The sequence below is a fragment of the Barbus barbus genome (assembly GCF_936440315.1).
Source record: "Barbus barbus genome assembly, chromosome: 34".
In the NCBI taxonomy this organism is placed as follows: domain Eukaryota; kingdom Metazoa; phylum Chordata; class Actinopteri; order Cypriniformes; family Cyprinidae; genus Barbus; species Barbus barbus.
The window spans coordinates 17,834,545-17,861,542 of record NC_136762.1 but is presented as its reverse complement, the minus strand read 5'-3'; the positions used below and the strand labels follow the sequence as shown (position 1 = coordinate 17,861,542).

The window sequence follows — 26,998 nt, the reverse complement described above, 5'->3', positions numbered from 1 at the left end:
ATGTCCTGCATGCATCAGAAACGTCATAATTGATTGATTATGTAACTCTCATGCTCACAGCCGTGACCTTCTTTTGTCTAGGCTTCTGTGGAGAATCAATGCAGATTTGTAATAATGCACTGAAGGATAAAATACACGATTTCAAATTTTGTTAGCTACACGTGACTATATTTTATACTCGTATATTATGCACATCTTTATACTTAAGTCTAAAGTTTTCAGTAAAATTATTAATTGCTTTAAAAAGTATTTGAAAACAATGCATCTAATTACATTTTTTTTTCTGACATCCTTATGAGTGATTATTGATGATTTGCATAAGGTTGGAAAATAACTGAATTTCAAGGGCTCTTTGGGGCCTGCTTTTATTTTATTGACAAATATTAATTTACATGCTTGGTGACATTTAATACCTCCCATTATTTGTATAAAGAACAATACTAGGCACATTGCCTGATACAGTGGGGTGGGGGGGGGGGGATCTAAATAGTGTTCGTTTTTAAACATTCAAGCTGAAATAACATCTTTCAGTTTTGAAGCTGACAAGCAAAAATCAGCAGCATCTCAGACATTATTGAAATGATACAGAAGATAACCACAGATACAAAAATATCAGAAAATACTTTGTGTAAAAAGTGCCATAGTGTTAATATTACAAAGCATGAATCAGACAGGCTGCAAAAATGGCATAAAACAAGATGCTTCCCATGATATCCAACTGCTCCACAGGCAGAAGATCCTCAGTCCATTCGCTTTTGTATTGCACTATGTAGTTAGTAAAGTAAAACAGTGGTCAGCTAACTAATATCATGAACAATTTAACATTGAGCTCAAATGGGGACAAATTCTTGTTTTATTTTCAGTGATTTTTCCACTAATTGTGGGATAATATGGGTTTCCAATATATGTGAATTTCAGATTCTTCTAGCTTTTCCATTCTGGCCTACTAGAATCTCCTGATCCAGCAGGAGAGGTGTCACAATGCTCCAAATACAAAGTATAGATAAACTGTTGAATTGTAGGACACTGTCTTGAGCTGCAAGGATGTTATATTACTTGAAGAGGTAGTTCAACCAAAAATGAAAATTCTGTTATTAATCACTCATGTCGTTCCAAACCTGTAAGACCTTCGTTCATCTTCTGAACACAGATTAAGATAATTTTGATGAAATCCAAGAGCTCTCGGACCCTGCCATAGACAGCAAGCATACTACCACAGTCAAGGTCCAGAAACGTAGCAAGGACATCGCTAAAATAATCCATGTGACATCAGAGGTTCAACCGTAATTTTACAAAGCTACGAGAATACCTTTTTGTGCTCAGAAAACAAAAATAACGACTTAATTCAACAATTCGTCTCCTCCGCGTCACCCTGACACAGAACAGCATACATTGAATGTAAACAATGTATGCTGTTCTGTGTCAGGGTGACGCGGAGGAGACGAATTGTTGAATAAAGTCGTTATTTTTGTTTTCTTTGTGCACAAATAGTATTCTTGTAGCTTTGTAAAATTGTGGTTGAACCCCTGATGTCACATGGATTATTTTAACGATGTCCGTGCTACGTTTCTATGCCTTGATCACGGTAGTATCTTTGCTGTCTATGGAAGGGTCAGAGAGCTCTCGGATTTAATCAAAAATATCTTAATTTATGCTCCAAAGATGAACGAAGGTCTAACGGGTTTGGAATGACACGGGGTGAGTAATTAATGACAGAATTTTCATTTTTGGGGGAACTATCCCTTTAATAAAGATGATTTAATGCTGCATGTAGTTAATTTGAATATACTGAAATGATTTATGGCAAAACAGGAACACATAAAAACAATGTTAGGTGTACAGTACTCATATTAGACAGCAGAATGACAATCCCTTCTCCCATAGCAGGAGCAGCGCCTGCAGTCATGGCTTGACCATGGTGCTGGTTCCTGTGTCCACACCCAGCGCGGACGTTTAAAGGCACCACTGGTGTAGATGAGAGGGACCTCGGACTTGGTTTGGTTATCATCGTCTGTCCCTTCTCCTGTGGACTGGGACTTGGTAAAGTACAGCAGCGCTTCTTCAAGACCAGCATCTCTGTGAAGGAGCTTCACTTGCGGCGACTGAAGATGCTCTTTTTGCTGGAGCTCTTGTCGGCAGTGCTTAAGCCAATCAGAAGTCTTGCTTTCTCGTCCTCCACCTGCTGCTGGAGGCTGCTGTCCGTTTTCCCATCCGTCGCTTTACCTCGAGACTCTGAGCCTGAGGCAGGTTTCAACCGCAGCTTCTCCTTTATCACCTATTTATTTGGGACAAAAGTTTAATGAAATTTGAACAGAGGCCTATTACTGCATTCTTATATGTAGTTAAAGTTGAGTTTGGGACTGAGGGGTTTGCAAGTGATTACCTGTGCGACCAGAGCCTTACGACTGTCTCTCTTCACAGCCATAGCAAAGTCCAGCCAAGTCCAGGTGTTGTTATGATACTCCAGACAGGGCAGAACCAGGTTCAGATCCTTCCAGTCTACACTGCTCTTCTCTCCCTACAGATACACCACAAGAAAATGTCACAAGAGAGTCCCACCAGGGCATGCAATGAATATTAACAACATATATTTGCAAAGACTTTGTTGTAAAACTTGAAGGTAAAACTTTACAAAAACATTACAATGATTTTAACGTGCTTCTAACTTTTAGGCTTTCTAAAGGCAGTGTCATTTTATGATTACTCCTCATCGTTTAACTCCGATCTCTGAAATGTTGTTTGATTTGCTAATGCATTTTCTTTAAAACATGATGAATAAAAATGACTTTTGTTTATTTAGTGAATAATAAAATAGTAAAAAACAGACTTTTACTGTATTTAAAAAACTTAAAACGTTTTTTCTATTATATATATATATATATATATATATATATATATATATATATATATATATATATATATATATATATATATATATATATATATATATATATATATACACATACATACACATGATGTGTCGATTAATCAAATTAATCGCAAAATAAATTTGACTTAAAATACCCACAAAAGATTATTTAAAGCTATTTTTTGTCAAATGAGAAAATATCAAGTAGACATTACAAATTGTAGCTTTAGAAAGAAATAGCCAATGAAGGGATGCTAATACTGGTGTTATACTTACAATTATATTATAATTATAATATATAATATAAATTTATGTGCATTCAATTAGTCAACTGACAGTAAATGCATTTATGATGTTGACAAAAGGTTGCTATTTCACATAAATGCTGTTCTTTTAAACTCTATTCATCAAAGAATAACGAAAAAATGAAAGAAATCACATTTTTGACAAAACGATTATGAAGCACAACTGTTTTCAAATGTTAAGACATGTTTATAGAACAGCATATTAGAATGATTTCTGACAGATCATGTGGCGAGTACTAACTGCTGAAAATTCAGCTTTGCTATAACAAGAATAAATGATAATATTTCACATTATTGCTGTTTTACTGTAACTTTGTATTTTAATTTGATAAATAAATGCTGCCATGGTGAGCATAAGATGCGTCTTTTAGACTTTGAGCCTTTGCCAGGACCAACCTTGTAACTGACGCAGAGGGGAACCTGAGGAATCTTGATGTAGATGAAAGAATTATTCATGGCTGCTCTTTCTTTCATCTTATCAATGTCATCAACGGGATGCTAAAGGGGAAGACATTTAGAGGTCAAAAAACTCAATTAATGACTTACATCAACAATATTACAATCATTCCAGAATGCAAATAATGATCTGTAATTAATAAACAAAAAAAAACAACAAAAAAAGAAGAGGCAATACATATAAGTAGCCTAGACGTTTTTATTGTAATAATATAATACCTCAGGTGGTTTGCGAAATGACCTCCTGACACCAGCGGTTCGATTTAACCCTTGCGCCACCCCTTTCCCAGGTCCAAGCCCTCCTATGGAGTCTTCAGAGAGCTGCCTGGGTTTCACGACACCTGTGATTTAAGAAAACAAGCCTTAGACACTCCACAACAAACATGAAAGTCACCCTGAAGCCATACCAGACACAAAACCCTCCAATGTCAAAGGAGCGATGAGCTTTTAATAGCTCAGGATGGGCCATCAATGTGACCTAACATCAGCAGACAGCAATCTAATACCCACAAAGGGAAAAAATCAATGTAAACTGATATTGATCAGCATGGTCTGCACTATGGATGTCAGTAAAGCGAGTTCAAACAGTGGTTAAAACAGGAAGAGGAACAGCATTTTTTTCACTTCTAGTACTTTATAATTATTTTGAATTATGTGCATATGATGCGATTGTGAACAAAGTTGAATATCCCAGTTGTGGTGGGGGAAGGTCATGCTCATGACAAGAAAGAAAATTTCACAAACCTGTAGTAACCAATCTGAACTTGTCTTCTTCATCCCCAACTTCCTCTTCTTCCACATTTCGTCCAGGGAAGAAAAATCCCATCATTCTCTTGAAGAACTGGTACATGAGCTGAATGGTGATTGGTACCACATTTACCTACAAATAAAAACAGAAAGAAAAGGACAGCTGTATGTGTGAATAGGATCCTCCAGTGCTATGATATAAACAAGAATGGATTTCATGATACTGACCTCAAAGTGCTCTTTGACGGAAATCCCTCCCACCGGGGGGCGGACCTTACTGAAGATACGGAGGGCGAGCTGGCGTCCTGATTGGCAGGGGCTCTGAGGGCGCAAAACCACCTACAACACAGAACATGAGCACAGTTTCACCCAACTGACTGAAGTCCTTGTGTTTGCTTAGATGCAAACCACGAAACAAAGGAAAACATGGACATGGCTGCATATCCTGCTGGTCAAAGCCAACTGAAAATGATTGGACAGATGTAAAAAAATAAATAAAAACAAACAAAAAAACAGACAAAAGACGTAAAAGTGGAAGGCAATGCAACTAGCCTGCGATATCAATCTACAAGTGAGAATGCAGGTGAATTTTGTCCAAACAGGAACATAAACTTTCTGAGCAGGCATTTGTCTAGATGAGGACGAAGGTGTCAACTAACAAACATAGGATTTTACCCACTCCATACATACCCTTACATGCTGCACAGGAGAAACCAAGAGTCATAGGATTAACAAATAGTAGAGATTTGCAAAACACGAAAATGTTCAAAATTAACTAGTTGTGGGTTGTCTGAATGACTAGTTGGAAGTCCTGTATAAATAGGCTGGTTTAGGGTCATGTTCACAAGACAATGGTCTAACTTTATTGTGAAATTTATTGTAAAGCAGTGAATTTGCTAGTAAAGCAGAATTATGATGGCTGATAATAATCCATAATAATACTGATTATATCTGTAATTATGATGAAAATGTTTCAAATTAAAATAACCATAATTTCAATATCATTGACATGTACATTTACCTTAGATGTAAATATTAGAGTTAAATAAACCAACTAGATGACCCCTAACTAATCAACTAGTTGGTTGTTTGACAACTAGCAAACTAAGCGACCATCAGAGGACACCATGGTTTACAAGCCCACTAACTGTCACACGAAAATAATGTTCACGTTACTTTAAATATTACAGGCAAAATGCAAACTAATTGTCTAGTTGACCTCCAACTAGGTAACTAACCAACCAGTTGGCTGCTGGACAACTAGTAAACTAGATGATCATCAGGGGACAGGACTGTCGAGTCTACTGGTTGTCAAACTGGAATACTGTCAACATTTAACTCTAAATTTCAAAGCTAAAATATTAACTACTTGTTTTGTTGACACCTGATTCATTGACTACTTGTATATATTAGTGACAGTAACTGATGAAAAGTGACAGGATGGTTAACTGGTTGTCAAACCAGAATTCAGTTAACATGTTACCTTAAATATTCCAGCTAAAATGAGAACTACTCATTTAGTCGACCCCTAATTAATTGACTAGTTGGTTGTTAGACAAATTGACCATGAAGGGACAGCACAGTTTACAACATTTTACTCTAAATTTCACAGCTAAAACATTAACTACTCGGTTTGTTGACACCTGATTAATTGACTAGTTGGTTGTTAGATAAATTAGTAAACTAGGTGACTGCCAAGGAACAAGACGGTTGACAAGTCTTCTAGTTGTCAAATTAGAATGCTGTCAACATGTTACCTTAAAAATAACAGTTAAAATACTAACTGTGTCTATTTTTTGTATATTATGTTTATTGTAGTATTTTCAAGTTCAATTGTCTAGTTGACCTCTAGTTAACTAATTGTTTGTTGGACAATTGTTGGACAAGATCATCCTGCTCCCTCTCTAACAAATGGAATCAAAAACCATCTACACACACTAAACCAGCCCCCAACGCAGGCTTCAGTTCAGACTGTTTAAACGTGTAAACAACCACACAAAGACATTTGCAGAAGTCAGAGATCAATAACAGCAGATTTTCAATGACACATCTCAACTGTCACATGGTTTAATTATTTTCCCGACTTGGACATCCAGTTTGAATCATTAAGCAACAGTACCTTGTACGCAGCATTGGGAAGCAGGTTATTCATGGTGAACCAGCCCAATTCCAGGAGATGTTCTGCTGTGTCATCAGACTTATTCAACTGTGAAACAGAACATCATAGCATGGTCATATACACAGTAGCTAACGTTTTACCAATGATTAGCAAAGAACATTCAGCAACTTCGACCAAAACCTCTGTCCTTGCAGACTCACCTTGCTGTACATGAACCTCTGCAGTTCAAGTTCAGCTATACCCAGCTGTCCATCTTCTTCTGTGAGACACCAGCGCGCCTGAGCAAAGTAGAATTCGGTACGACGCACAACGCTAACATCTTCTGGGGGTTTATGCAGCTCCAGTTTGTTTGCTCTTTGCAGTTGGAAGTCCTTAAAACACCTGAGAGGAGGCAAAGAACTTTGATATATCCAACCATTTTGAACTAATATTGCCAATGAACGATCAACTGCTAGAATTGTGCTAGTGACCAACCGGATGAGGATGTTGAGCTCCTCACTCTTCATCTGCATGTCCGTCTTCTCTTGGTTGAGCTGATTCTGTAGGCGCAGGTTGATGTCCGACAGCTCGTCTCCTCTGAACTCTTCTGACTGGGACTGTAAAAGTCAGATAAAAGGTCATTATGAAGGAATCTGAAAGTAGTCTGGAGGACATGCCCTCATATGAAAAGCTATGCAGACGGCTGATAGTTCAGGTGAACTAAACCGCAGATGTGCACTAACCCTCATATTGGAGTAGATCTGTTTCTCCAGGCAACGGATCTGAGCCAAATGCTGGCGTACCGCTTCCTGAAGGTGCAAGATACTGCTACGCTGCTCCTCAGGGTTGCTGGAGATGTCTAGCTGGAAACGCACACGCTGCTTCCTCTCGCTGTGCTCCTAAACAAAGCAAAAGATCTGGGTGATCAGCAGGAACTCATTTTAAAACTGGTGTCTAGACCAATTACAGTCCGTTCAAACCTTGCGCCGGGGCTCCACGTGGAGCAGCAGGTTATTGACTATGTCCAGGATCATGGAGTACTGCACTGGATTGGTGGAAATCTCCAGGTCATTGTGGATGAGGGTGAAAGTGTCAACTGCACCTGATATGACCAGAACAAAACAATAATCTCTCTCTGACAGAACAACTACAAGTATCAATAGTCAGTTCCTGTTTCGCTTGAGGTCGCATACCAGCCTGTTTCTTTAAAAGGTCCTCCTTCTCATGGCGGTCATGGATCTCTGGCGGTTTGATGGAGGTGGCCAGTTCAGGGTCGATGTCGTGGCTGTACCCGATGTAGTACATTCGACAGCTACAGCGAGAGATGATACGCTGGACCTGCTGGGTCTCCTGCACTTGGGACGGCTGGTTCCAATCTAAATCAGAGCAAGAAGAAACAGGTCAGATAAACTAGACTGTGGCTGCTGATTGGACACGAAAAAAGTTGCTGCCACAATGCTATATGGAAGAGAGATGGGCCACTTGTAGGAAAATGAATGGAAGAAATCAAAACTCAATGGCATTGTCCCATATACATATTGTGACATAAAAGTGCTGTGAAGCTCATCTCAGTGCGGGCTTGGCAGTAGATTGTAACAAGGGCACATAGTGGTCTCAAAGTAGGCACCTTTCTGAGGCCTAAAATGACAAATGGGACACCCTATGTTCTTGTGGACTTAACATGGACAAGCAGTGGCTTTTGCAAGTCTGAAAATGGATGTGTCATTTGGTACAGGGCCAATATGGCAGCTGTAGGAACTGAAGTCCAGGAGGCGTTACCAAGATGTCTGTCGAGTGACTTGCTTTGCTTTGCTTTGAAACAAGGGTGCCAAACTCCGTTCCTAGAGGTCACAGTCCTGCAGAGTTTTGCTTCAACCCTTATCAAATGCATCTGATCCAGCAAAACAAGTCCGTCTGGCAGGGTTGAAACTCAACTCTGAAGGACTGTGGCCCTCCAGGAGATGAGTTTAGCGCCCCTGCTTTAAAGGGTCTTTGGGTGTTCTAAGCACTTTTAACAAGCTGCTATGCAGTTGCCAGGATATTCTGTGGAGATGCTTTACAAGGTGGTCCATCCCAAGAACTAAATGCAGTTATGAACTCGAGAGTTAAAATGTCACACCTGTGGTGGTGCTGACCATGCCTCCGACAGCCTGACCACTCTCCATCAGCTCCTGGACAGAGTCCAGGTTCCTCTGCCTGTGTTCCTCAATGTTCTTTACCTGTAGGTCCACAAAATGAGAACTGATTGCTATAATACAATCTTTCATTGGTTATAAATGCATGATAACTCTACTTCTGAACCCACCTCCAGCCACAGCTGCCAGTCCTCTTGTTCAGAGGGGTTTTGCTCCATGGTGGCGAAGTACTGCATACCATCAAGCAGGCACGTCCAAGTGGTCTTCTGCTTAAGTGTGTCGCTGTACCAAGCAGGATGGTGTTCACACTGCAGTAGTTGTGCCTTGGCGGCAGACACCAGCACGCAGCCGGCAGTCTCAGTACCTCGCAGCATCATCTGAACACCATGCACATGGGAGGATGTTTAGATCTGCTAAATTAGTACCTTGCACTACCGGTTACTGCTCTCAATGCGGAATTCATACCTGACCGTTGACGAGCTCTATGAACCAGTTGCGGTTGTAAACGTCATCCGTCTGGCACGCGGCAATTCCACAGAGCTGGTCGCTCACGCCTGCGTCCTCTTCAGTGAAGACCACAAACTTATCAGTCTCCTCGATAAGCTTCTGTAGCATGGAGGTTCCTAAAAAGGACCACAAAAACACATCAACTGGGGCAAAGAAAGCCTGGGTACACTGAAGACTGACCATTTCCAAAGAGCAAAACTTTATTATTAGTCAGGGACAAAAAAATTTAAAAAAACTGGCACGAGCTACAAATATGCACCAGATTTTTAGGCTGACAGTCACAAGTAAAGCCTACCTTCATTCTGACTCTTCTCTGGGCGAGTGGTTGTGGTGATGACTGGTGTAGCGGGAGCTGTGTTGGAGGAGAAGCTGGACATGGAGCGCTTCAGCTTTTTCATCTGCATCTGGGTGTCTATCCGCAGACCCTTCAGAGCCTCGGTGGAGAGGTTTCTCTTCAGCACGGCTGCTTTCTTATAGCCATCATACAAACCAAAGGCAATATTCCGGTTGGTGGTGGTCCAAGAAGCCCTAAGGTCCACCAAACACAACTTGTGCGTGTAGGAAGCATTGCTCTCGTCTTTTGAGTTTACCTCCTGAGACAATTTAAGCAGTGATATTGTTGGTGTGTCTATTAGTAAAGGTGTTAATTTTTGTATTAAATAATATATAGCAAAATATTATTTCTTGTATATAAATGAAATTTGAGTGTCTTACCTCCTCTATGCGGTTGCTCTGTCTCTGGTAGCTGAGTGAGGATAGGCTGAGCAGGTGGGTCTTCTTCACCTGGGCATTGATCTGGTGGTCGGCTGTCTCGTCCCATGTGGAGGCCATGAGGTGCACGGTGACCAGAGAAAGCTCGCTCACCATCTGAGTAACGTTCCACTCGGAGATCAGTCGTCTCATCACAGTGCCAGCTGTAAAACATGCATCGATCATTTCAGCAGAACATTTCAATAGTATGTCAAGTGGAGAGGGTGACTGAGGCTGTTTGCTCTCTCACCCTGTGGGATGAGCCTCTGTGCTCCTCTGGTGAAGACATGACCTTTACTGCACTCCACCTGAATGCCCCTCTGCTGAGCAAATGATGCCCAGTAAAGGACCTGCACAGGAACATTAAGACAGGTTTAACCTTGCATATATTTCATCACAATTACAAATAAATCTTTCCAATATGACAAAAGATCCTTTGAATGATAAGAATACACTATTTTATGAGGGTGAATGATCTATATAGATACACAAGCTTATAAAATATAAATTTAATTATATTTAATTATAAAATAATTAAACATACATGAAATAAAATAAAACTATGCATAAATACAAAATTATTAAAATGATTATTAATATTAAATAAGCAACAGTTTTGCTTCAGCTATATATCATTGAGCATTAGCTAAAAGACGAGTTAGAAAGTAACTAACTAAATTAATTGTATTTAACAAAATGAGGCAGGCCAAAAGTACGGTGTATCACCTGTAGCTGTGGAAAAGATGCTGTATAGGACATCTGTTTGTAGTGCTGGCCGAGCTTCCTGCGGATGGGTCTGAGGCTGTGGAAGAGCTTGCCTCTGCAGATGGGCCGGGACACGCTGGTCCACGTGGCCCAGAAGTTCTGCATCCAGCGCAGGGTGCTGCTGTAGAGGAGAATTCTTGGCTGACTGGGCTCTGAGAGAAAACACAAACACAAGCCTTTAAAACCAGAGCTGAAATGACCTTCAAGCCTGGAATACACTACATGACTTTTGCCCCGATTTTCAGTCTGGACGACGCTAGTTACTGCTCAGATTTTAAAAGTTGAGCAGCCTTTATCAGGATTTAGAAAAAAGGCTATAGTTCTAACCTTTGCCACAGTGCTGATCGAGGACCATGGTAATGGAGAGGTTGAGGTTTTCAGAGCGGAAGGCCCTGTAGGAGTCGTGCGGCTGGCCTGAGGTGATATCCGCAACGCTCTCCACAGCACAGAGCACTACGGCATGGTGGTCATGTGGATTACCATGGCATAACCATTGGAGGTCAAGGGTCATGCAAAGGCTCGGTAGGTGCAGGAAGCAGATATCATCATACCTGTAGAAAAACAGATCAGACAGATTTAAATAATCAAACTCAAATCAAAACGTAGTAACGTTGTAATGCAATGCAACTACTAGTCACGTACTTGGAGGCTGTTCTAACATTGACGTCCAGGTCACCCTTGAAGACAAACTGCCCAGGATTCCAGTCAAAGTTCAGCTTGATCCACTCCCAGTGTAGGTTCTCTGTGGTGTTGTAAGGGTCCTAACGCAAATGAAACATTATAGTTAACATTAGATATTTAAAAGTATAAGAGTTTTTTAGCAAGGAGCCTGGGTGTGTTTGTTAGTACCTCAGTAGCGAGCTGATGCAGGTTGGCCTGTTCGATGTCCATCACCCAGCGGCCGTGCAGAAGAAGTCTGCTTTTATCCCACCAGGTCAGAAGGGGGGATGGGTCAGCTGTGGGTTTGGTCAGTAAATCAACAGCCTGGCCAATCAGCGTCCAAGCAGGATCCCAGCACGGCCCCCACACAATGGTGTAGAGGGAAATATTCGCTATACGAACAATTAGACCGGTTGAGTCACATTGTTGCAATATCACATTACAGACTTAAAAGATCAAGAGAGTGTTGTGACTCACAATGGACATCGTAGTAGAACTTCAGTGGTGGCATATTTCTGTAAACGGTCACATCACCCCATGGCTGGCCGAGTTGGACCACCTGTTTGCGCTTTGCTCTCAGCTGCCCGACCTGCTCGGTGCCCATCAGACGCCCCGACAGCGACCAATCTCTGATCTCAAACAGGTAACGAGGATAGTCCCGGATTCGCACTGAACAACACAGGAAACAAGAATGCTAGTCATCATGGATTCTCATAAGTGACTAAAAATAGCACTTTCTGCATGTAGACCGCAGCAAACAACACTTAAAATTGATTCTAATAGAGTTTGATATTAGCATGTTGCTATGCTAATAGCTAGATACTCTAAAGAGTATAAAAAATACAAGGGCACAAAAATTGAGTCAATTCTGAATTAAACTGAAGCAATTTTAACAACACCTTTCATTCATTACCTTTCAGTAATGAATGAATTTATTTTGTCGGCCATCTTGAATTTCCTTTTATTTATAGAGCAAGTAGTGCTGTTATTGTTAACTAAACAACAATTATTAAAAAACTAATTTTTAGATTGAAATAAAGGTGAAATAAAATATACTAAACTAAAAAGTAGATTAATAATGTTGTCAGGACAACTAACTGAAATAAGTTTAAAGTTAAAGCACTAAAATTACTAAGTGAAATAAACAAACAAAATTTTCTTAGAAATATAAAAAACAATAAAACTAATAACAGTAATGAAAGCACATACAATTCATAAGAATTTAACAAATGAAAACAAAAAAGCTTACTCAATTATAAATAAATGATAAAAGATACTAAAATAACACTATAGGCTTGTAGTATTAGCATAAGCATAATCTGTTAACAGTGATATCTAGGTAAAAAGTTAACTGTGTTTGGAATAAGTGTCAGATTACTGACAGTAGGCATTCACTAACTAACTAGCAAAACAAGCATCACTCAGGGCCACGGTCCTTCAGAGTTTAGTCCCAACCCCAAATAAACACACCAAAACCAGCTAATCAAAGTCTTCCAGACTACTAGAAACGTCCTTTATATTTATACATTACATTTCTCCAAAGAAACTTGCATTGCATTTTTAAGGTATACATTTGATCAGTTTGTGCGTTCCATGGAAATCGAACCTTGGCGTCGCTGTTAGAGCTAAAGTAAAGGTGAGTTGTGGCAAGCTGGAGCAAACCTCTGCAGGATACTGGGCATCCCTGTATTTAAGTGCACTTGACTTACCCAGAAATGCATTAAGCTTGAATTTAAAAGCACGGCACCACTGGATCACCAGCTGCAGGCCGTCTCTAGGGAAGGGACTGATGCCATCGATGTCCCGCAGCTGCTCCCGGATCCGCTCAGGCCCGTGCAACGACTGATCTGCAAGCGCCACCAGCTCAAACTCTGACACCGTCCAGGTGAGCAGGGACTTGCGCATGGGTGTGTTGGCGTACAGCCGCTTGGACCGCTGAATGTAGATCTCAATGTGCTTGCGCTCAAGGGAGGTGTAGAGCTCCTCGATCTTACGGGCCGGCAGGAGCTCGCCATGCTGCTTGCGTAGGTCGGCCACTTTCTTGTCCAGCAGCTGCAGGCGCTTGGTGCTTTCCTTGCATTCATCCTTCATTAGCTCGTAATTGTCGCGTAGTTTGATCTCAAAGACGTCGTCCAGGAACACAAAGGAGAACTGGTTGATGCGGACCAGCAGGTCCTGCGGAAGGCGACAAGGTTCTGTCGACGGGGGAGCACTGCTGTGTAGGGTCTTCAGCCACTTCTGCACGCTGATGGCCTTATCGAAAGTGTCGGAGAAGTCGTACTGGTAAGGGAACTCAATGGCAAGGTTGGGTGCAGTGAAGAGCCAAGTGCGATTGCGAGATGTTTGGAGGAAAGGGAATTGAGATCTGTGCTGTTGCATCACCTCAAGCTCATCCAGCATCTGCACCTCGGCTTCAGAAAAGGAGAAGATGTCGTTGCCGTCAAAGTTGAACACCAAATGAGGAGTTTTCATGAGCACGGCTCCAGGCCGTTTGGAGATCGACAGTGCTTCTGCACAGAAGGTGATGAAGTTTGTCTCGGCCACATGGGCGGTGAGCCGTGTGCTTGCCAACTCGACACAAACTAACATGCCAGATGAAGAGGCTGCAGACTCGGTTCCATCCTTCTGTCGTAGCTTTAGAGATTCAGACAGCGCCTTCCAATAGCTTTGGCTCTCTGTGACGTGCTGATACAAAAACATGTGATCCGATGGGGTCCACTGCACTGTTAAAGCGTTTTCACTCCGCACCTGATCAGATGAAGATGGGAGGAAAGAAATCAAGATGTGGTTAAACTTGGCATGAAATGGAAACTATCATCATGTTTTCACAGTATTAAGAAACAAGCGTGTGTAAACTTTTTAACAGGGTCATTTTAAAAATGCAACTATTATTTCCTCTTGTGGACTATGTAAAATATCTTATTCAGGTCAGTGCTAAATAAAAAAAATAACATGCATTTTGTATGGTCCCTCTTATTTTGATATAATAATGAACATTTTGCAGATACTGCAAAGTGTATGTAAAATTTTGACCACAACTGTATATTCCAAAGTGACTTTTATAATCCAATTAAAATCAAGCGTGCAAAACATGTGCAAAGCACAGATATTTGGATTCATCGAATCGAATGAGAAAGGTACAGGATTTAATTTGTATAGTATATTTCCCACATGCCAATACTTTTTCTTTTGTTTTGTTTCAGAATTTGTTTAGGCTTGTTCTTTATAATAAATGCCACAATAATTTAGGTTTGTTTTATACTTTTATTTAAAATCCCTGTTACATTCTAAATACCATTAAATTTAAAGGATTTTTTTGTGGATTATGGGGAACTAAAATACACGTTTAAAAAGTTTAGAAAATTTTAGTTTTATTGTTCTCTCAAAAATGCATTTTGATCTGGTATGACTTACAGATAAACACCACAAAAACACTTTCAAATTTTTTTTTTAATTTGGCCAGAGGAGAACTGGTCCCCCAACTGAGCCTGGTTTCTCCCAAGGTTTTTTTTCCCCTCCATTCTGTCACAGAGGGAGTTTTGGTTCCTTGCCGCTGTCGCCCCTGGCTTGCTCAGTTGGGGACACTTAATTTCTAGTCAATTTGATTTAGCAGATCCTATATAAACTAAACTGATCTAGACAATAACATCTCTGAACTCAATAATGAAATGCCTTAACTGAGTGTTTAATCTTATTTTTTATACATTACTGACACTCTATCCTCCAATTTGATACTGCTAACTGCTTTGACACGATCTGTATTGTTAAAAGCGCTATATAAATAAAGGTGACTTGACTTGATTTCTTGGTGACTTAAAAAGGAATGTTCATTCTGCCTTCTGTTACTACGTTTTGATCCATTTAGTTGTGCTCAGTATTCCGTTGTTTTTCAGAAAGAATGCATCTTGTGTTGAGCACTGTTGCAGTATTGGACTGAAAGTCATGATTGTAGTGTTGACAAATTACTGTCCTCTTCTAAGCAACTGGATCACAAGTTATGACCCAATTCCACCATAACAAATCAAAATTCAAAACAAGGCCTCATTTTGACCAGACTGCAGTAAAACATGCAAAGTCCAAAACCCTTTAGATTTCCAGTTTTCAATTTTAATCTTAGTTTTGGACCCTGCTATAATTGTTCATGGAATTCGATATGAAGTGATCAATCACTTACAACCACACCTAGTGGTCACAGCCTGTAATAAGTGATCCTAGGTGATGGAAGTCATGACAGCTGTGTGTAGGAGCAGTGTAGTACCTCCAGACTGCGGCCGCTGATGTGGTAGGAGACAGTAAATGCAGTTAGGGTCAGGATGGGGTTGGGAGTTTGGGTAGCTGGGCAGCAGGTCTCCATACTCTCAGTGAGGGCCTTCACCACAGCCAAAGAAACACCTTGGACAGAAACATTCGACTTCTCCCCCGATCCTTCAGCTAGCACCGTGTCCACCCTCACTGCAACAGCCCCTTTAATGCAACACAGAAAAACTAACTCTCATGTACTGAAACAAACTAACATGTACTGAGTAACTTTTTGGATACAAGGAAGAAAAACAAGAGTGTGACTGGTATTTTAAGGGCTTCTTTTAGTTCCCACCTGCCACATTGGAGAGTGTGAATGTGTTTACATCCTCAAGATTGAGTTTAAACCTAAGACGGGTTGGAGGCTTTTCTGGAGTGGAATGTAAGGAGACGTTCTCTGCTTTATCCAGTTTGAGAACGGAGAACAGACGTGACAGACACAGAGTGCAGGTCTCGGACACTTCCAGCTGCAGGCCTTTCAGACTGGACTCCATACAAGCGCTCCCAGAAGGGCTGGAGTTCACCGTCCTCAACTTACTATAGCTGCCCTGTGGGCGAATTAATTAAAAAGGACATAGTGTAAAGCCAAATGGTTATTATTTCAATAGTCCATCTTTCATAATAAAATGATAACTTCCTACATAAATGCATTTTGATTTTACCTGCAGTGTGAGAGAGTCTATGATAAGGGCTTCCCCCCAGACATGTTTTCCAGCTGGGTGAGGAGCCTGCTGGATATGAGAACCCTGGCCCACACGCCACCAGAAATGATCCAGGGACAGAGAGGCTTTCTCAGTCACAGTCAGACTCGTCACGTCATCGTCTTCTGGGCCCAACAAGTGCTGCAGTTCTGTGAAACACACCGGATTCAGTCACACATCACAGCAGAGACACCTTTGAACTGAAGTGTTCAATAAATTCTACTTTACTAGAAGTTGACCAAAAAAGGACACTACACTTTATTCATTTTGAAAAGAGAATTTAATTATTGTGACTCCATTCAGTGTTGATATTATTAACTAAAACAATTAAACTAGTTTTTGTATAATTGAAAAAGTTTCAATTAAATAGATATTACAAGATATATTGAAAAAAAAAAAAACTCAATGAAATGTTGGCTTGGTGACGAAGTAAAAAATTGTTACAGCTGGAGCACTAAAATTATTAAAACTAAAACTGAAATAAGTTAAAGCTAAAATTATTAAAATCAATAGCTAAAAGATACAATTAGCTTTTAAACAATTAAAATTAAAAAAACAAACAACAAATGTAATTCAAAATATTACAAATACTATAATGGTATATAAATAACACTACAATAGCACTGCCTACAGTACCTTGACAAGGCAAAGTGACAATTTTAGATAATTAAATTATTATAATAACATTTTTAGGTCCCACTTTATATTAAGTGACCTTAACTGCTATGTACTTAAATGAAACAATATATTTAGTGTTCATATAATATTGCAAAACACGTTTGCTGCTATTGAGGTGGGATACGGGTGAGGTTAGGAACAGGATTGGTGGCATGGGTAGGTTTAAGGGTGGGTTAAAGTGTAAGGGATGGGTCAACAGTGTAATTATAAATGTAATTACACAATAAGTGCATTGTATCAAATGATTAGTTTAAATGCAAGTACATCGTAGTTAAGGCCACCTAATATAAAGTGGGACCAATATTACATTATAAATTGTGTATTTTTAATAATATAAGGTGCTAATTATATATCAATGTAATTAAAGAAATGAATTAGATTTAAAAATGACACAATCAATGTGATTTTCCTGTGCAGATCAGTATCACAATATATTTTTTGGCCTTTGAAATTGTGCTTTTCAAAATATATATCTTCTATAAAGCTAATCTACATAATCTCAACATGAAAATACTTTCTCTCATTCATCTCTAACTGGTAGAGAACAAAACCTGCTGTTATTTTATAGTAATTCCTATCTAATCTGAATGGGTTGTTCAACTGTCTATTGTTTTTAACAGCATTCAATAGCCACACTTCTCTATTTACCGGTGCTGGCTGAGATGAAGCCCAGGGCAAAGGGTGGCGTATCTCCCAACTGCACTGACACATTGACATTAGACACGGAGGAGCTTATCATCACGGGAGCGTCCAGCTGAGGGAAACGCCTGGGAGACAAAAGGACACTTACGAGAGGACAATAAACAAGACCTCCGTTACTGCCCAATCTGGGACGCTCAGAAAGCGAGCGGGGATTAATACCTTGCTGTTTTTTTATGCGAGAGCTGGTCCCATGACAACATGTCCAGCCAATGGGAGAACTCTTGATGACGGTAGTGGATGATACAAGTGTTGATGGTGACCGTGCTAGAGATGTCAACAGATGTCACCTTAAGAGAGGGTGAAGCCAGAAACAAACATGAAGCTGCAAAACATACATCAAAGAAGGATTTTGATTTGCATAAAGAAATCGTATAGAAAGCTCACCTGCAGTATCGTTCTGAGTGTGTTCAGACATATAATTCTCTGTCGACTTTGTGACAGTAAAAGACCATCTGAAAAACACCCAGTACCCACCATATACGTAGCTTTAAGTGTGTGTTCAGATCCCTATCTCTAAGCAAAAATAACAAGTGTGTTCTTGTGTACTTTACCCTCCAGCAGAAGCTCCAGGCAGCTCTGTGGGAAACTGAGCTCAGGGGAGAAACTCTTCAGAGGAAGCTGCTCATCATCACGATCATAACCCAGCTTCAGAGATTTTAGAGTCCAGTTCAAATGTCTGCGAAACAAACATAGTTTGTTAGAGCACAAAAATAACATTCAAGATTGAGCACAATAACTGTAACATCACTGCTCACCTCTTCTGACTGTGCATGGAGAGAGTGATATTAGTGTTTTCAAAATCCACATTGACCTTCTGTGGAATCAGGTTGTGAAGACACTCAATTGCTTCAGTTTGGATGTAAGAGTCTTCTTTGTCATCTTAAAGAGGCACAAACATCAAAAAGCTTTAACATTTATATTTACAGCAAGGTAAATTCAGTGTTTCCCATACATTGATTTATTTGTGGCGGCCGGCCACAATATCAAAACTGACCGCCACAAATAGATTTTTCAAAAAGCTTTGACTTCGTTGAGTACTTAAATAAGTATTAAATAAAGCACGAGCACTGCACGTTTCAAACTCAGTGTGGGTGTTTTTATATCACTGCATTTCTGAAGGAAACCGACTGTCTTCAAGAAAATTTAACTGAAATAACAAACTAATTTTATTTCTAATATGTGCCAAGGCAACATTTGCAGACGAACATAAATTACTCGTAAAACCAAAAGCCATAAAACTATTAAAAATCATTTATAATGGCAAACCATATTTAAAATAAATAAAAACCATAAAACAAAACTAAAACTTTGACTGAAATTAAAATGGAAAATATATATTTCACAAAACATATAACACATTCCAAAATGTTTTATAAAAACTATAATATCAATCATTCGAAAATGTGTGCGTGTGTAACTATTATTATTACAGATATATTATAATTATTTATAGAAATATTTAACAAAATAAGTATGCTCTAATGTAATATTTCACTGTAAAGAAAAATAATAAAATAATTTTATTTTGAAGAACTGTAAAATTATAATACTAATATTTATTGCATCATAATTAAACTATCAGGTTTTTATTTTGATGGAAAACAGCAGGATGTTAAAAGCTTCTCTTTTGTTAACGACATCCAGTTTACATTTACATTTAGTCATTTTGCAGATGCTTTTATCCAAAACTACTTATAATTGGTGAATACAAAGCGATTCATCTTAAAGATGCAAACAGTCACAGGAAGTGCTTGTAATTCCAAGTTTCAGGCATTGTTCCAAACAAGTACAAGCTAGAAAGGGAAGGAATAAATAAAGAGAAAGACAGAATGTCTTAAAATACATTTTTAAGTTGAAATCACAGTGTTGAAAGAGATGAGTTTTCAGCTGTCAGGGAATCAGCATTCCGGATAGTGGTGGGAAGATCTTTCCACCAGCCAGGAACAGTGAATGAAAATGTTCTGGAAAGTGATTTTGAGCCTCTCTGTGATAGAACCACGAGGTGTCACTCGCTAGCGGATCTCAGACTTCTGGAGGGGTTGTAGATTCGTAATAGTGAGTGGAAGTAGGCGGGTGCTGAGCCTTTGGTTGTTCTATATGCAAGCATCAATGTCTTGAACTTGATGCGAGCCGCAACCACTAGCCAGTGCAAGGAGATAAAGAGAGGTGTAACATGGGATATTTTGAGCTCATGGAAGACCAGTCGTGCCGCTGCATTCTGAATCATTTGTAGAGGTTTGATTGGGCTTGTTGGAAGTCCAGCCAGAAGAGCATTGCAGTAGTCCAGCTTAGAAATGACAAGGGCCTGGACAAGAAGTTGTGCAGCATGCTCTGTCAGAAAGGGCCTGATCTTTCTGATGTTGTGCAATGCAAACCTGCAAGACCGAGCAGTCTTTGCAATGTGGTCTTTGAAGGTCAGCTGGTCATCAAAGATTACACCAAGATTTCTGACCGAAGTTCATGGGGTAATTGTAGAAGAACCTAGCTGGATGGTGAAATCATGCTGTAGAGTTGGAGTGGCAGGGAAGACAAGGAGCTCAGTCTTCACCAGTTTAAAGGTGCCATAGAATGCACTGATACAATATTTTAAATTGTTCTCTGATATCTACATAGAAGGTATGTGGCTTAGGTAAGGGCAAAAAATCTCCAGAAACGGTTTTACATGTCGATTTACAACCCTAGGATTTGTCCCTAGAATGAAATGGTCTGTTATTACCTTATTTGGAAGGGTCATGAATTATAATGTTGAGCTCTGCTCTGATTGGCTGTTTCACAGTGCGGCTCATTTCAGTAGCTCACACAGCAGGAAGGAAAGACAGGGAAAATATATATTTCAACACTTTCTCGCTCAGTTATATCGTTGGGTAATTATACTGTAAATAAAATGCAGGCATCAAGGAGCCGCTATTAATATGCGGGGCATTGAAACTGCTTTGGAATGCACGATCGCTTTAGTTTCACTTTCGAGAATCGCACAAACTCTGTTTATACTATGGAGCGGCAGTACTTACCACACATTTTACAAGATCAGATGCTTGTCAGTGGTGTAATCTGTAAATCATTCACCATCATTCTCAGTCATCTCTCCTTACTCTGTTTATGTGCTAAGTGAAATCTTATGTCCTGCAGTGTAACAGGCTACCGCTAGCAAGAAGCTAACCATGTCCCTTTAGTGGCTCGAGTTATTTTATTTGAACACGTTATTTGCTTTCCGTGCCTTTCTGAATAAAGACACCAACCCATCCCTGCACTTCACATCCCCTGCACTGCCTAGAACATAACATTTATTTCCATGATTTGCCATTTTTGCTGTTGTCCTCGCTTGTCTCTTCACAATACCTGCAGAACTTCTGATTAGGCTGTGCAGGTTTGGCTGGCCAAGAACATGGGCGTGTATATGCAAATGTTGGGGGTGTAACTATTAGTGATCCCGACTGTAACATCGCAGTCGGTGTCATGTTCTCATTCGCCTATTTTTCAGTGGTCTTTTGCATTCACAAGATTTACATAAGGAGGAGGAAACAATGGTGTTTGAGGCTCACGGTATGTCATTTCCATGTACAGAACTGTAATTATTCAACTATGCCCAGGTAAATACAGTTTTCCATTCTGTGGCACCTTTAAATATTTTTTATTAAATTGCAGCCTTTGCCATTTGATAATTGCACTAAGCTACATTACGATTTCGGGTGTATTATGACTAACTGCATAGCTTTAATGTAAGGTGTGTAGCTTAAATGTCAAACCTGCAGTATGAGCGGAGCAGGCAGCAGGAGCAGCTCCAGGAGGTTTGGGGAACTGGCTGAGGAACAGGCCCTCGTGAAGCTCAGCCAGCAGTGTTCTCACACACAGTCCCAGATGACCTGGCCTGAGACCAGGCAGACTCACGTCACCATTCAGGGCCAGACTCAGCGATATCTCAGCCAGACACGTGTCCTGCTAATGAGAGTACAGGCATTCAGTTAACACCTTGTAACCATTTAACCCAAACATTTGTGTTTTGTACACAACACAACAAAGTGAATTACCACCTTAACACATGAATGTTTGTTGTACATACCAGTCTGCTGCTCTTCAGAACTTTACTGCTAAGTTGTCCCACTGAGAAATCCCAGGCCAACCTGACAACATACCAGTAAGCTGTCATTTTAATAGGCATTTGGGTAACTTGTTTCTCTTGTTATTATTATTTGTTTTAATTCATATTTTAATTTAGCAAGGATGCATTTAATTGATTAAAAAGTGACAGTACAATGTTGTCAAATATTTCCTGTTCCTTTAAACTTTTTATTTAGAAAAGAATCCTGAATAACAAAATGTAAACTGAAATCTGGAGTAATGGCTGCTGAAAATACAGCTTTATCAGAATAAATTACATTTTAAAAAGTAAAAATAGAAAACAGTTATTTTAAATTGTAACCATTTTTCAAGTTATTACTGTTTTTATTGTATTTTTGGTCAAATAAATGCAGCCTGGGTGAGCATAAGAAACTTTTTTTTAAAACATTAAAAAAAGAAAATCAATCAATCAATCAATAAATCAAACTTAAAAACAAAAAAAAATCCCAAACCTTTTTTAATTTTATTGTACCTTTTTCTCACTTAAAGCTAATTTTTTTTTAATAAATAAAACACTTAAATAAATATTCTGTGCATTATAATATTATGATGCCTAAATTGTACTTGTAACATTTAAAGTTGTTCTGACTGTTGACTGATTGTTGTTTATTTTTTTTATTTAATTATTATTATTTATTCAAACAAAATATCATAGACTTTAGATATTGACCATTTATTGCCATGGTCAATCATAGCCATTTGTTAATTTATATAGGTCACAACATGAAAATAAGTACAGGCTTAATGGTTTTAAAACTTCAGTCAGGTTGGTGAAGTGAGCTTTACGCGCTATGCACACAGCTATCAGTCACACAACTCCATGCAGAAGTCTTTTTTAAAAAGAAGTTCTTCTTTTTCACAGGTTAATTACCTTTTACTTTGATGATCCAGCAGCAAAGTGATTGCAGAGGATGTCATGTGCCAGAGGGACTCAGGCAGGGCCAGATTCAACACCATCACATTTATAGAGTCAATGTGGAATGACAGCAGCTGCAAAACAGACACCATTGGAAACTTAAAGGAACTCTGCAATTGTATCTACAGTATTGAACTTGCAGTGAAAGTCCATGGAGAACGGAATTCCAAAGGTTTTAAAAGCACTTCTTTCATACAAAATTATGAGTTAAAAGGTTGGATATAATTTGGCACAGACCACCTGAGTATTGATATTTTTAAATAGCATGGACTTTCTGTCTTGCCCCATTGAATTTCCTTGCAAGTATATTACTATAACACCCTTTTCTTTTCTTCAGAACAATATATATTGCTCTTCTGTGGTAATCAACAGCAAGTCAGCTTTGCGTTGAGCTTAACTTATACTGAACCTGGGATTCACCAAAACAACAGTCAAGCTGATTACCTGAGAGAGGAAGTGCAGGGTAGAGGGACTCGGAGGAGGTCTTTTTGAATTCTCCTCATTCCTTTTGGGAGCCCGGGGCCTAAATGGCTCCTGTAGGTCAAAGCGGACCCGAGCCTCACCCACACACAACGCCAAAAACCTCCTAACAAATACAACACAATCACAATGACTGATCTCCAACAGACAATATTTACACTAACTATGTCTTATAATTATACTTACGGCAAGTCGGGGTTAGCTATTTTGCAAGAAATCCATATCCTGTCAATTTCCTACAAAACAGAAAAAGGCTTTATAATGCTAGAATACATATTAAACATCACTGCACCACATCAGTTGCAGCTCTTAACTACATAAAGCCTGCTGTATCATTTGATATGCAAATTTCTAAGGCCTTTATATTATCAACATGATCAAACTATTGCTGAAAAACCTGTTGTACATAATCTACTACATGCCTTCTGTAATCTGACTGATAGTTTATACGTTTTAGCAAGTGAATGGCCTTTCAGTAGGATTGTAAAAAAAAAAAAGGTAGTGACAAATGTGTCTTTTCGACGTTTCGCTGTGAAATCTTTACTGATTTTTATAAAGTAAACAAAAATAACTTTTATATGTAGTAATATTTCAAGATGAACATTTACTGGACTGAAGCAAGCTTTACTTCATTCTCAGTTTATTACTTAAAAATCACTTTAAAATGAGAGCATCAAATATGATACATCATGCTTTTGAGGAGCATTTATTTGTCCATGTCTCAATCATCATTGCACTGTACTGCATATATCTTTTGCACCCCACAATAAAAACTAGAGCTTTAATTAAAAAACTTAGCAATTAAAAATCATCTTACTAAGACAAAAAATGTGAAAGATAGGGTGAATACTGATATGTATTAGTGCTGTCAAATGATTAATCGCGATTAATCACATCCAAAATAAAAGTTTTTGTTTACATAATGTGTGTATTGTGTATATTTATTATGTATATAAATACACACGCATACAGCATATATTTAGAAAATATTTACATGTATATATATTGATATAATTTATATTATATACAAATATTTAATTTATAAACTTAACATTTTTCTTAACTATATACATGCATATGTGTGTATTTATACATAAATATACACAATACACACAAATTAAACAAAAGCTTTTATTTTGAATGTGATTAATCGTTTAACAGAACTAATATATATATATATATATATATATATATATATTTTATGCAAGCAGTCTGATTTAATTGATTTACGAGAAATCTCTCATTCTTTTTGCCCATATAAATATTAGCAATGCACCAGTTTCATATTTTTGGGCCTCTGAATAAAATTAAGGTGTTTATTCCTCCTCAGATATGACCTCTAGATTCTCACCATGTCATACTACATGAGCCATAAAAGGCTGATGCATTAAAAATGATACTCAAAGCACATAATATGCAACCTTTTTAAAATATTTTGTCTAAAAGTTCAATAAACACTTCCAAATAGATAGATAGATATATGTTTTGACTATTAATTCATGTGTTAAACTTTACAGGGTTATGAGGACTGTAATAGAGCTGATATTAGATACAGTGTGTGTGACGTATGTTTTATTGATGCAGAAACCAAACCCACCAGAGTGTGTTGAGGTTGAAACTGAACACTGATTCCTCGCACTGAGAAAAGACCCACAGATCTGATCTTGAGCTCTGCATTCAGGACATCGTGGAAAAAACGGACAGCCAAACTGCAAGCAAACCATCTAATAAAACACAAAGTGGGCAGATTTAATATTGCATTTTCAATATCTGTACATATTAAAGCAAGCTGGCTTCTTACCTAAAGATCAAAATGAATACAACTGCCAAGATGAGAAATACTGAGATGGCAATCAGCAGGGCAGACATTGTGCTGCAAATGTTTCTTCACATTCAGCCTACAACCATGGCACCTGACTTCAGACCACCTGTCAAACACTCACTCACATTAATATCTGTTGAATTCTCTCAAAACATGTTAGGTATATTAGTGAACAGAGAAAAAAAGGAATGGGAATGCAAGTGCATTAACATTTTAAGCAGCCCAATGAGTGCATTTACATTACATTAAACACAGAAGCATAATTTGTTGCAATAATTATCATTTTACAAGCCAAATTAACGACTAAGAGCTCTGTGCAATAAATACTATAACAATAATACTGCACAGATTTTTATTCTCGAAACAATCTAATCATTTGATCGTCAGTCTCGTTGTTGTGCCACTCTTACAACTTACAATGTTCAGCAAAGCAACATTAGCCTCCAAGCAAGAATTATTTAACTTCCTAATTAAGGTGTTGACTGTAATTAGCAGCTTTTAAGTCGGGTTACCCACCTGAAAGGGTTTGTAATGCAGACCAGTGGATCTCATGCTAGGCTAACGGAGCTAGCAGCGGGATCATGACAGTTCTCTGTCAATAAACAGACATGCTAATCATGTTTATCCGCTTCCTTAAACACATAGCATTATAATTACATCCGCTGGTAGCTGATAAACCACATTTCATTCTTATTTAGGATTTAAGTAATGGGCTTTCCTCTTGTAATGCTTCTGTTTCAAGTGTGAAGGCAGAAAAACTCACTTTTCATAAATTGAGGCTATGTGAGTCTTTCATAATAAAAGTCATATGAGCTGAGCACAGAAAAAAAAGAAGATATGTTTGTTAACTTACTTGTTTTTTAAACTAAAGGGGCACAAAGGTTTAACGAGTCTTCCCATTTTATAGTCTGCAATTCTCAGTCTTATTTGAACTATTACATATTACAGTATGTAAATTGACAGTTTTATGATTTGGACAGTCAGCTGACAGTCATCTTTAGGTGCGTTCGACTTGAAGCACGGCTGCAGACGGTGGTCAACGAGAGTAGCCGCTTGCAGTCAGGGGCGGAGTTGAAAACGGAGTCGTCAAGTCGGACACTTCGGGGCTCTCGTAGTTTGCTGCATCTACCTCAGTCATGGCATATCACGTGGCGTTTGCTTGCTTTATTGCAGACGAACTGGAAGCTATAGAATTGCCGTTATTGTTGTATGAAATTGAGCACAATGAGCAACGAAAGTGAGTAAAGGTTCAATGTAATAAGTATTGTTTTTATATATCCAAAGGGACATGGGACCATACCCAACACCAGTGTGACTCGTTATTTCTAATACTAACCAATCAATGCAATTATACTTAACAATTTTCATTAGAAGTGATTCTTTTTTTATTACTATGTTGGTTTATGTTTTAATAAACCTTTAAGATGTATGTAATATTTTGAAAGGGTGTCATCACGACAGAAACAAGTTTTAAGTAAATAAATAGAACATATTGAAAATTTGACTTGTGCAGTATGATTCATTATGTGTGTTTTTGCTACTGCAACTTAATAAAAATAATCTATGAAGATAATAATTGTATGTACTAAATGTGGTTTTCATTACAGATAAAAGAATTAGGATGTTACATATTTGTTTACTTATTTTACTATTTCTCCAGTTAGGTAAGCACATTTTAGTAAGACAAAACACCATGAACATACGTGAACACCATGAACAGGCCTACGGATAAGCCCAATTTATTTGCCTTTCTATTATGATTTATACCAGCTTATGAAAGTGGTCTGAATGTTGTATTAAGTTGACATCCAGCCAGAGTTGTTGGTAGTAATCACATGCAAGTGAAGATGGATGAACCCAGCAACTAGACAATTAGTATCAATCAGAATCCATGATGACCACATTATATTAAAAGTCTGTAAGATTGACACTTGATTTATTCCATAAAAAAAGTATCTAAATAGGTTATGCAGCTTAATACTGTAAAGG

The 26,998-nt window shown here is 38.6% G+C and overlaps 1 protein-coding gene across 1 annotated transcript; it reads right to left on the bottom strand.

The window, feature by feature from the left end:
* Positions 1-351: 351 nt before the first annotated feature.
* Positions 352-25,760, bottom strand: LOC306854202 (bridge-like lipid transfer protein family member 2). The gene is made up of 41 exons (XM_079392030.1): positions 25,526-25,760; positions 24,989-25,115; positions 24,785-24,911; positions 23,374-23,423; positions 23,152-23,293; positions 22,663-22,781; positions 21,733-21,793; positions 21,419-21,611; positions 18,428-18,551; positions 18,224-18,348; positions 18,057-18,124; positions 17,832-17,959; positions 17,619-17,737; positions 16,254-16,441; positions 15,887-16,139; positions 15,551-15,756; positions 13,002-14,040; positions 11,770-11,961; positions 11,482-11,684; positions 11,275-11,393; positions 10,960-11,183; positions 10,594-10,784; positions 10,118-10,217; positions 9,832-10,031; positions 9,413-9,710; positions 9,076-9,233; positions 8,781-8,987; positions 8,595-8,694; positions 7,669-7,851; positions 7,456-7,577; positions 7,219-7,374; positions 6,971-7,092; positions 6,697-6,877; positions 6,497-6,583; positions 4,606-4,716; positions 4,375-4,510; positions 3,850-3,971; positions 3,571-3,672; positions 2,384-2,518; positions 1,622-2,275; positions 352-1,181 (listed from the first exon to the last, which is right to left on the bottom strand). Exons 2-40 carry the CDS (start codon positions 25,054-25,056, stop codon positions 2,090-2,092), a joined length of 6,645 nt encoding a protein of 2,214 aa, XP_079248156.1. The 5' UTR covers positions 25,057-25,115; positions 25,526-25,760; the 3' UTR covers positions 352-1,181; positions 1,622-2,089.
* Between the last annotated feature and the right edge of the window lie 1,238 nt (positions 25,761-26,998).

Coding starts and splice junctions, on each gene's coding strand:
- LOC306854202 (XM_079392030.1), bottom strand. CDS start 25,056: ATGTCTGCCCTGCTGATTGCCATCTCAGTATTTCTCATCTTGGCAGTT. Junction 22,782..23,151: donor CCCTGCACTTCCTCTCTCAG/GTAATCAGCTTG, acceptor TCTGTTTTGCAG/CTGCTGTCATTCCACATTGA. Junction 18,125..18,223: donor CCTGGAGCTTCTGCTGGAGG/GTAAAGTACACA, acceptor GGTGTTTTTCAG/ATGGTCTTTTACTGTCACAA.